General features: G+C 46.6%; 1 protein-coding gene across 2 annotated transcripts in view; it reads right to left on the bottom strand.

The window, feature by feature from the left end:
- CLPX (caseinolytic mitochondrial matrix peptidase chaperone subunit X) overlaps positions 1-10999 on the bottom strand; it is a 67685-nt gene extending 56686 nt beyond the window's left edge. For both annotated transcript variants that reach the window (XM_038767532.1, XM_038767533.1), the window contains exon 1: positions 10718-10999. In XM_038767532.1, the coding sequence (XP_038623460.1) occupies positions 10718-10808 (91 nt within the window). In that variant the 5' untranslated portion in view covers positions 10809-10999. The remainder of the gene's footprint in view (positions 1-10717) is intronic.
- Between the last annotated feature and the right edge of the window lie 1044 nt (positions 11000-12043).

Raw genomic sequence — 12043 nt, 5'->3', positions numbered from 1 at the left:
TCTTAATCCCCATTTTTTTTTTTTACAGATGAGGTAACTGAGCCCCAGAGAAGTTAAGTGACTTGCCAAAGTCACACAGCTGATAAGTGGCGGTGCCGGGATTAGAACCCATGACTTCTGACTCCCAAGCTCGGGCTCTTTCCACTGAGCCACGCTGCTTCTCATGGGTTTGTGGATCCAAGAACTCCATTTCCCTTCTTGCTTGGGCCTGCCTCGCTTACAGGCCAAAGAGGAGGATCCCGAGACAAGGTGAGGGTTTCCCTCAGTTTAGCATGATAACCTGTGGAGGATAATAATAATGATAAAAACTATTTGTTAAGCACTCACTATGCACCAGGCCCCTTCCTGAGCACTAGGGTGGATCCAAACCAATTGGGTTGGGCACAATCCCTCTCTCACATGGGGCTCCCAGTCTTCATCCCCATTTTACAGATGAGGGAACTGAGGCCCAGAGAAGTGACGGGACTTGCCCAACGTCATGCAGCTGATAAGTGCCTGGCACAAAGCAAGTGTTTAACAAACACCATTAAGGAAAAAAAAAAGTGGCAGAGCAGGGATTAGAACCCAGGTCCTTCTGGATTCCAGCTTCGCGCTCTTACTAATTCCGAACAAATAAATGAATGAACATTCCCAGCATTTCTTGGAGAAGGGGAATGAAGGGTGTATGATACGAAGCTCACATGGAGTCTAATGGAGTCTAAGGAGAAGCAGCGTGGCTCAGTGGAAAAGAGCCCGGGTTTTGGAGTCAGAGGTCATGGGTTCAAATCCCGGCTCCGCCGCTTGTCAGCTGGGTGACTCTGGGCCAGTCACTTCACTTCTCTGGGCCTCAGTTACCTCATCTGTAAAATGGGGATGAAGACTGTGAGCCCCCCCGGGGGGACCAACCTGATCACCTTGTAACCTCCCCAGGGCTGAGAACAGTGCATTGCACATAGTAAGCGCTTAATAAATGCCATTATTATTATTATTATTGGACGATGTCAACGGAAAACGATCCTATTGCCACAGCAAGCAACCTGTCCAGGAGGAAAAGAGGTGATGAATCAATCGAGTGCTTACTCTGCGCAGAGCACTGTACTAAGCGCTTTGGGAGAGATACAAGACTGAGCCACCTCCTTCCTCTCCCCCTCCTCCCCATCTCCCCCGCCTTATATCCTTCCCCTCCCCACAGCACCTGTATATATGTATATATGTTTGTATGGATTTATTACTCTATTTATTTTATTTGCATATATTTATTTTATTTTGTTACTATGTTTTGTTTTGTTGTCTGTCTCCCCATTCTAGACTGTGAGCCCGTTGTCGGGTAGGGACCGTCTCTATATGTTGCCGACTTGTACTTCCCAAGTGCTTAGTCCAGTGCTCTGCACACAGTAAGTGCTCAATAAATATGACAATGAATGAATGAATGAAAGTATAACAATACAAGAGAGTTGGTAGTCGCATTCCCTGCCCACAGGGAGCTTACAATCTAGAGGGGGACACAGATGTTAATAGAAACAAATTATGGCTGTGGACAGAAGTGCTGTGGGGCTGAGGGCGGGGTGAATAAAGGAGAAAATTCAAGTGGAAGGGTGACGCAGAAGGGAGGGCCTAGACTGGAAAGGCCTCTTGGAGGAGATCGGCCTTCGATAAGGCTTTGAAGGTGGGGAGAGTCTCTGTTGGATGGGAAGAGGGAGGGCGTTCCAGGCTAGAGGCAGGACGTGGGCGAGAGGTTGGCGGGGAGATAGATGAGATGGAGGGATAGTGAGTAGGTTAGTAAAAGGACCGCTTTTAGGCCTAAACGTTTCTGTAGACATATGAACCAGGCAGCAAAGTGACATACGGACTGCAGTGGGGAGGCAGGGAGGTCAGCAAGGAGGCTGATTAAGTAATCAAGGCGGGAGAGGAGAAGTGCTTGGATTAATGTGGTAGCAGTTTGGATGTGAGCAATAATTCTGGGACCGCTTTTAGGCCTAAACATTTCTGTAGATATATGATCCAGGCAGCAAAGTGAAGTCTGGATTGGAGTGGGGAGGCAGGGAGGTCAGCAAGGAGGCTGATAAAGTAATCAAGGTGGGAGAGAAGAAGTGCTTGGATTAATGTGGTAGCAGTTTGGATGTGAGCGATAATTCTGGGACCGCTTTTAGGCCTAAATGTTTCTGTAGATATACGAGCCAGGCAGCAAAATGAAGTACGGATTGGAGTGGGGAGGCAGGGAGGTCAGCAAGGAGGCTGATTAAGTAATCAAGGCGGGAGAGGAGAAGTGCATGGATTAATGTGGCAGCAGTTTGGATGTGAGTGATAATTCTGGGACCGCTTTCAGGCCTAAATGTTTCTGTAGGTATACGATCCAGGCAGCAAAATGAAGTACAGATTGGAGTGGGGAGGCAGGGAGGCTGATTAAGTAATCAAGGTGGGAGAGGAGAAGTGCTTGGATTAATGTGGTAGCAGTTTGGATGTGAGCGATAATTCTGGGACCGCTTTAAGGCCTAAATGTTTCTGTAGATATATGATCCAGGCAGCAAAGTGAAGTATGGATTGGAGTGGGGAGGCAGGGAGGTCAGCAAGGAGGCTGATTAAGTAATCAAGGAGGGAGAGGAGAAGTGCTTGGATTAATGTGGCAGCAGTTTGGATGTAAGCAATAATTCTGGGACCGCTTTTAGGCCTAAATGTTTCTGTAGATATACGATCCAGGCAGCAAAGTGAAGTACAGATTGGAGTGGGGAGGCAGGGAGGCTGATTAAGTAATCAAGGCGGGAGAGGAGAAGTGCTTGGATTAATGTGGCAGCAGTTTGGATGCGAGTGATAATTCTGGGACCACTTTAAGGCCTAAACGTTTCTGTAGATATACGATCCAGGCAGCAAAGTGAAGTATGGACTGGAGTGGGGAGGCAGGGAGGTCAGCAAGGAGGCTGATTAAGTAATCAAGGCGGGAGAGGAGAAGTGCTTGGATTAATGTGGTAGTAGTTTGGATGTGAGCGATAATTCTGGGACCGATTTTAGGCCTAAATGTTTCTGTAGGTATACGATCCTGGCAGCAAAATGAAGTACGGATCGGAGTGGGGAGGCAGGGAGGTCAGCAAGGAGGCTGATAGAGTAATCAAGGCGGGAGAGGAGAAGTGCTTGGATTAATGTGGCAGCAGTTTGGATGTGAGCGATAATTCTGGGACCGCTTTTAGGCCTAAACGTTTCTGTAGATATACGATCCAGGCAGGAAAGTGAAGTACGGATTGGAGTGGGGAGGCAGGGAGGTCAGCAAGGAGGCTGATTAAGTAATCAAGGCGGGAGAGGAGAAGTGCTTGGATTAATGTGGCAGCAGTATGGATGCGAGCGATAATTCTGGGACCGCTTTTGGGCCTAAACGTTTCTGTAGATATACGATCCAGGCAGCAAAGTGAAGTACGGATTGGAGTGGGGAGGCAGGGAGGTTAGCAAGGAGGCTGATTAAGTAATCAAGGTGGGAGAGGAGAAGTGCTTGCATTAATGTGGTAGCAGTTTGGATGTAAGCAATAATTCTGGGACCGCTTTTAGGCCTAAATGTTTCTGTAGATATATGATCCAGGCAGCAAAGTGAAGTACGGATTGGAGTGGGGAGGCAGGGAGGTCAGCAAGGAGGCTGATTAAGTAATCAAGGCAGGAGAGGAGAAGTGCTTGGATTAATGTGGCAGCAGTTTGGATGTGAGCGATAATTCTGGGACCGCTTTTAGGCCTAAACGTTTCTGTAGATATACGATCCAGGCAGCAAAGTGAAGTACGGATTGGAGTGGGGAGGCAGGGAGGTCAGCAAGGAGGCTGATTAAGTAATCAAGGCGGGAGAGGAGAAGTGCTTGGATTAATGTGGCAGCAGTTTGGATGTGAGCGATAATTCTGGGACCGCTTTTAGGCCTAAATGCTTCTGTAGATATACAATCCAGGCAGCAAAGTGAAGTACAGATTGGAGTGGGGAGGCAGGGAGGTCAGCAAGGAGGCTGATTAAGTAATCAAGGTGGGAGAGGAGAAGTGCTTGGATTAATGTGGCAGCAGTTTGGATGTGAGCGATAATTCTGGGACCGCTTTTAGGCCTAAATGTTTCTGTAGGTATAAGATCCAGGCAGCAAAATGAAGTACGGGTTGGAGTGGGGAGGCAGGGAGGCTGATTAAGTAATCAAGGCGGGACAGGAGAAGTGCTTGGATTAACGTGGTAGCAGTTTGGATGTAAGCGATAATTCTGGGACCGCTTTTAGGCCTAAATGTTTCTGTAGATATACGATCCAGGCAGCAAAGTGAAGTATGGATTGGAGTGGGGAGGCAGGGAGGTCAGCAAGGAGGCTGATAAAGTAATCAAGGCGGAAGAGAAGTACTTGGATTAATGTGGCAGCAGTTTGGATGTGAGCAATAATTCTGGGACCGATTTTAACGAGCCTGACAAGCAGGTTCAACAGCTGTTGGACTGATAAAACTGAGGCTGACAGAATTACGGCCAAAAACTGAGCTGACCGCACCCCCTAACATGAGATCCTACCTTGACCTTAAAGGATTTTTGAACCATTTTTGAGACATAAAGGGGGTCTCGACCCCAGGCGCAAACCCTGACGACTAATGAAAAACAGGCCTTTTGCCTTGTGTACTTCACGAGGAAACTTGGCAACAATGCCGAAAAAGTTAGAAGTTAAGCTATTTCAAAACTTTTGGACGGAGAAAAAGGAATCTGGCAACATCAGAGCAAATTACAAGTCATTTAAAAAAAAAATTGTTTCCAATGTTAAGGGGCTTCCCGTTCAACGATTATTAAAGGGGAGAGTAATTTGCCAAGTCCTTAAAACTTGGAAACAAACTGGGTCTTGATTCGGTCGCTCCTATCAGATTATTTCACCATTTCAAAAACAGGTCGCTGTTTGTCGAACGAATCAATCTTTAACTTTCATTAAAGAATTTGGGAGCGAGAGAAAAACATTGAAATAACCTTGGAAATGTTCTTTTGCCACGTGAAAAAATGTCCAATCAATCTTTAACTGGCAACATGTTCCGAAGTACTGAAATAATCTTCAACTCTTTTTGTCAAAGAACTCACATTTCTCTGTCGCACTGTCCTCTCCCGAGCGCTCAGTACAGCGCTCAGCACACAGTTAAGTGTTCAATAAATATCGCTGATTGACAGGGAGTCACAGCAACTCAACTGAGCATTCAAACCAACAAGCTTCGCACAAAGGAGTCTTTGTTCCTAGTATGATGTTGTTTCCACTCGCCGTTCGACAAAATCGACCAAGGGCATTTACTGAGCGCTTCCTGTGAGCAGAGTACTGTACTAAGTGCTTAGGAGAGTACGATGTAACAGAGCCAAGATTTCTAAAATCCCACGTCCTCCAGAATCCCCCTCCCACGCTTATAACCCCTCTAGACTACAAGCTCCTTGTGGGCAAGGAACGGATCTTCCAACTCTGTTGTGCGGCACCCTCCCAAGAGCTTAGTACAGCACAAGTTCCAACTTGTACTTCCCAAGCGCTTAGTACAGTGCTCTGCACACAGTAAGCGCTCAATAAATACGATTGATTGATTGCTCTGCTCAGAGTACGCGCTCAATAAATACTAAATAAATGCTTGATATCATTTATGTCTATCCTCAACGCTCACGCAAAGATAATAATAATAATAATAATGAGGGCATTTGTTAAGCGCTTACTATGTGCAAAGCACTGTTACAAGGTGATCAGGTTGTCCCACGTGGGGCTCACAGTCTTCATCCCCATTTTACAGATGAGGTAACTGAGGCTCAGAGAAGTGAAGTGATTTGCCCACGCTCACACAGCAGATGTGTGGCGGAGCCGGGATTCGAACCCATGACCCTTGGCTCCGAAGCCCGGGCTCTTTCCACTGAGCCACGCTGCTTCTCTGTGCACATTCAGTGTCTCTAAGCAGAGCTCTGAACTCCAAAAGCGCTTAACCTCAATTTCCCAAGAGTTCAGTACAAATAATGGTGGGCTGATTAGGTGCTAAGCCCTGCACTGAGAACTGGGGTCGATTTCAAGATAATCAATCAATCAATCAGTCAAATCATATTTATTGAGCGCTTACTGTGTGCAGAGCACTGTACTAAGCGCTTGGGAAGTCCAAGTTGGCAACATATAGAGACAGTCCCTACCCAACAGTGGGCTCCCAATCTAAAAGGGGGAGACAGAGAACAAAACCAAACATACTAACAAAATAAGATAATCAGATCACCCGGAGTTCCTGTCCCACATGGGACTCATTGCCTAATCAATCAATCAATCGTATTTATTGAGCACTTACTGTGTGCAGAGCACTGTACTAAGCGCTTGGGAAGTCCAAGTTGGCAACGTATAGAGACGGTCCCTACCCAACAGTGGGCTCACTGTCTAGAGGGTTGATTTCAGAGTCTGTTCAATGCACAGCAGATCCTAAACCTAAATTCCTCTAACAGGGAGTCTATCACTAACGAATAAACATCAACATCCCAGAACAGAATTCCCACAAACGCAGACTTCGACCGGACGGTGAAGAGTCTAAAAATACATTCCTGGAATAAGGATTTCAACAGACTTCACCCGGGGAACAAAATTCCCTTACAAAACAACTCACCATTAACCCAGGGTGGGCAGGGAAAAGATTAAGCTCCCGCACATAGTACTCTGCACATAGTAAGCGCTCAATAAATACGATTGATGATGAATAAAAACGCAGAAGAGAGTGAAAGGGGGCATCCTGCCTAGAAAGGAAGACAACAGCTAGTAGCCTAACAAGGCTCTCCAAACAAACTTCCTGTATCAAGGATCTCCAAACTTCCCTTGTTAAATGACATTGCTTAATGAGAGTTTCACATTCCCCTCCAAACAGCCTGAGAAACAGAAAAGCAAAAAGGCGCGTGAATAACCATCAGGATAAGGAATAAAGGAATATAGAGGCTCTGGGCACAGTTGTTTTACTGAAAACTCATTTACAGGCATGGAACGTGTCTGGTAATTCTGTTGTGTTGCCCTCTCCCAAGCCCAGTGTTCAGTACATAGCAAGTGCTCAAAAACAGTGCCTGGCATGTAGTAAGCGCTCCAAAAATACCCCTGATTGAGTGATTGATTCTAGGCCAGACCAAACGGCAAGCGTCAACAAAGTACGTCACTGACGAGCCACATGGCGCTTTCTCTGTGCTTCAGTTTCCTCATCTGTATAAAATGGAGCTTCAATTATTATCATTATTATTATTATTATTATTATTGTTATTATTATTATTATTATGGTATTTGTTAAGCGCTTTCTCTGTGCTTCAGTTTCCTCATCTGTAGAAAATGGAGCTTCAATTATTATTATTATTATTATTATTATTATTATTATTATTATTATGGTATTTGTTAAGCGCTTTCTCTGTGCTTCAGTTTCCTCATCTGTATAAAATCAATCAATCAATCGTATTTATTGAGCGCTTACTGTGTGCAGAGCACTGTATTAAGCGCTTGGGAAGTCCAAGTTGGCCACATATAGAGACGGTCCCTACCCAACAGTGGGCTCACAGTCTAAAAGGGGGAGACAGAGAACAAAACCAAACATACTAACAGCATAAAATAAATAGAATAGATATGTACAGGTAAAATAGAGTAATAAATATGTACAAACATATATACAAATAAAATATACATATAAAATGGAGCTTCAATTATTATTATTATTATGGTATTTGTTAAGTGCTTTCTCTGTGCTTCAGTTTCCTCATCTGTAGAAAATGGAGCTTCAATTATTATTATTATTATTATTATTATTATTATGGTATTTGTTAAGCGCTTTCTCTGTGCTTCAGTTTCATCTGTATAAAATCAATCAATCAATCAATCGTATTTATGGAGCGCTTACTGTGTGCAGAGCACTGTACTAAGCGCTTGGGAAGTACAAATTGGCAACATATAGAGACAGTCCCTACCCAACAGTGGGCTCACAGTCTAAAAGGGGGAGACAGAGAACAAAACCAAACATACTAACAGAATAAAATAAATAGAATAGATATGTACAAGTAAAATAAATAAATAAATAAATAGAATAATAAATATGTACAAACATATATACATATAAAATATACATATAAAATGGAGCTTCAATTATTAGTATTATTATGGTATTTGTTAAGTGCTTTCTCTGTGCTTCAGTTTCCTCATCTGTATAAAATGGAGCTTCAATTATTATTATTATTATTATTATGGTATTTGTTAAGCGCTTACTACGTGCCAAGCACTGTTCTAAGCACTCCTACTTTGACTGTGAGCCCCATGTGGGACAGCGTCTGTGGCCATCATCATCATCATCAATTGTATTTATTGAGCGCTTACTATGTGCAGGGCACTGTACTAAGCGCTTGGGAAGTACAAATTGGCAACATATAGAGACAGTCCCTACCCAACAGTGGGCTCACAGTCTAAAAGAAATCTGCATGTACTCTACTCAGATATAAGTACAATGTTTAGCACACAGTAGGCATTTACCAGATGCCACAAATTGGGCAACAAATGGAGACAATCCCTTCATTCCTTCAGCTGTATTTATTGAGCGCTTCCTGTGTGCAGAGCACTGGACTAAGCACTTAGGTGAGGATAACTGGGCAACAAATAGAAACGATCCCTTCATTCCTTCAGTTGTATTTAGTAAGCAGCAGCATGGCTCAGTGGAAAGAGCCCGGGCTTTGGAGTCAGAGGTCATGGGTTCAAATCCCGGCTCCGCCAAGTGTCAGCTGGGTGACTTTGGGCAAGTCACTTCACTTCTCTGGGCCTCAGTTCCCTCATCTGGAAAATGGGGATGAAGACTGTGAGCCCCCCGTGGGACAACCCGATCACCTTGTAACTTCCGCGGCGCTTAGAACAGTACTGGCACATAGTAAGCTCTTAATACCATCATTATTATTATTCTCTGGGCCTCAGCGACCTCATCTGTAAAATGGGGATGAAGACTGGGAGCCCCCCGGGGGGACGAACTGATCGCCTTGTAACCTCCCCAGCGCTTAGAACAGTACTGGCACATAGTAAGCTCTTAATACCATCACTATTATTATTCTCTGGGCCTCAGCGACCTCATCTGTCAAATGGGGATGAAGACTGGGAGCCCCCGGGGGGACGAACTGATCGCCTTGTTTCCTCCCCAGTGCTTAGAACAGTGTTTGGCGCATAGCAAGTGCTTAATACCATCACTATTATTATTATTCCTTGGGCCTCAGGGACCTCATCTGTAAAATGGGGATGAAGACTGTGAGCCCCCCGGGGGCAAACCTGACTGCCTTGTAACCTCCCCAGCGCTTAGAACAGTGCTTGGCACATGGTAAGTGCTTAAATACCATCACTATTATTATTCTCAGTACTTGGCACATAGTAAGCCCTTAATACCATCATTATTATTATTCTCTGGGCCTCGGCGACCTCATCTGTCAAGTGGGGATGAAGACTGGAAGCCCCCGAGGGAACAACCCGATCGCCCTGTAACCTCCCCGGTGCTTAGAACAGTGCTTAGCACATAGTAACCGCTTAACACCATCATTATTATTATTCTCTGGGCCTCGGCGACCTCATCTGTCAAATGGGGATGAAGACTGGGAGCCCCCCATGGGACAACTCGATCACCTTGAAACCTCCCCAGCGCTTAGAACAGTACTGGCACAAAGTAAGCTCTTAATACCATCATTATTATTACTCTCTGGGCCTCAGCGACCTCATCTGTAAAATGGGGGTGAAGACTGGGAGCCCCCGGGGGGCAAACCTGACTGCCTTGAAACCTCCCCCGCGCTCAGAACAGTGCTTGGCACATGGTAAGCGCTTAACAAATACCATCACTATTATTATTCTCAATACCTGGCACATAGTAAGCGCTTAATACCATCATTATTATTATTCTTCTCTGGGCCTCAGCGACCTCATCTGTCAAATGGGGATGAAGACTGGGAGCCCCCGGGGGGACGAACTGATCGCCTTGTAACCTCCTCAGCGCTTAGAACAGTGCCTGGCACACAGTAAGCGCTTAATACCATCATTATTATTATTCTCTGGGCCTCGGCGACCTCATCTGTAAAATGGGGAGGAAGACTGGGAGCCCCCCATGGGACAACTCGATCACCTTGAAACCTCCCCAGCGCTTAGAACAGTGCTTGGCACATAGTAAGCTCTTAATACCATCATTATTATTACTCTCTGGGCCTCAGCGACCTCATCTGTAAAATGGGGAGGAAGACTGGGAGCCCCCGGGGGGACGAACTGATCGCCTTGTAACCTCCCCAGCGCTTAGAACAGTGCTTGGCACGTAGTAAGCTCTTAATACCATCATTATTATTACTCTCTGGGCCTCGGCGACCTCATCTGTAAAATGGGGAGGAAGACTGGGAGCCCCCGGGGGGACGAACTGATCGCCTTGTAACCTCCCCAGCGCTTAGAACAGTGCTTGGCACATAATAAGCTCTTAATACCATCATTATTATTACTCTCTGGGCCTCAGCGACCTCATCTGTCAAATGGGGAGGAAGACTGGGAGCCCCCGGGGGGACGAACTGATCGCCTTGTAACCTCCCCAGCGCTTAGAACAGTGCTTGGCACGTAGTAAGCGCTTAATACCATCACTATTATTACTGTCTGGGCCTCGGCGACCTCATCTGTCAAATGGGGATGAAGACTGGGAGCCCCCGGGGGGACGAACTGATCGCCTTGCAACCTCCCCAGCGCTTAGAACAGTGCTTGGCACGTAGTAAGCGCTTAATCCCCATGATTCCGCTGATTGTGATTACCTGTGGGGGCGTTGGGGGCGAAGGCGACGGCGATGCGCCTGGCGGCGTGGGCGGCGGCGTTGGGTCCCGGGCAGGCTCGGCAACCGGCCATGTCGGGCCCGCTCGGTCCCGAGGCCTCCCCGCAGCCCGGACCCCCGGTGACCCCCGGGCTGACCCCGGGCTGACCCCCGGGCTGACCCCGGGCTGACCCCGGGCTGACCCCGCGCCTCTCCGGCCGCGCCGCCCACCCACAGGGCGGCCCCACGCAGACGGCGGCTTGGAGCGCCCCACAGGCCGCGCCCCGAGGAACTACGGGTCCCGGCATGCAGTTCGCTCGCCCGAGGGCGGGGACGGCTTCCGGGGCCGCGCGGGGCGCCCTGGGTACTGTAGTCTCACCGCGGCGGCCCCGCTTCCGGTCGGGTGGGCCCTCCGGAAGGACTTAGAGGAATGCATTCCTTCATTCATTCATTCATCTATTCATCTTTCTTTCTTCCTTCCTTCCTTCCTTTCTTTCTTTTTCTTCCTTTCTCCCTCCCTTCTTCCTTCCTTTTTCTCTTTCCTTCTCTTTATTCCTCCCTTCTCTTTCTCTTTCTTCCTCCGTTCCTTCTTCCGTCCTTCTTCTTTCCTTTCTTTCTTCCGTCTTTTCTTTCTCTCTCCCTTCCTTCTTCCTCTTTCTTCCTCCATTCCTTCTTCCCTTTCTTTCTTCCTCCCTTTTCTTTCTTTCTTCCTTCCTTTTTTCTTTCTGTTTCCCTTCTTCCTTCTTTCTTCTTTCCTTCTTTTTCTTTCTTTCTCTTCCTTCTTTCTTTCTTCCTTCCTTTTATTTCTCTCTCCCTTCTTCCATCCTTTCTTTCTTTCCTTCCTTCTTTTTCTTTCTTTTCTTCCTTCCTTTCTTTTCTTTCTCTCCCCCTTCTTCCTTTCTCTTCTTCCCTTCTTTCCTTTTTCTTTTATTTCTCTCTCTTCTTTCCTTCTTTCTTTTTCTTCCTTCTTCCTTCCTTTTTTCTTTTTCTTCCTTCTTCTTTCTTTCTTCCTTCATTTCTTCCTTCCTTCCTTTCTTTTCTTTTTCTCTCCCTTCAATCAATCAATTGTATTTATTGAGTGCTTACTGTGTGCAGAGCACTGTACTAAGCGCTTGGGAAGTACAAGTTGGTTCACTGCCCTCCCTCCCAGCCTGGCCCCCCTCCTCCACCACTGAGCCCCCCCCCCCCCCCAACCTGACTCACCTCCTCCGGCCCTGTAAACCCCCTCCCTCCCGACCTGGCCCACTTCCTCATTCATTCATTCAATCGTATTTATTGAGCGCTTCCTGTGCGCACAGCACCGTACTAAGCGCTTGGGAAGTCCAAGGCG

This window comes from Tachyglossus aculeatus, chromosome 26 (genome assembly GCF_015852505.1).
Source record: "Tachyglossus aculeatus isolate mTacAcu1 chromosome 26, mTacAcu1.pri, whole genome shotgun sequence".
Classification (NCBI taxonomy): Eukaryota; Metazoa; Chordata; class Mammalia; order Monotremata; family Tachyglossidae; genus Tachyglossus; species Tachyglossus aculeatus.
Note: the sequence above shows the minus strand (reverse complement) of the source record. Positions and strands in the feature narration are given on the sequence as shown.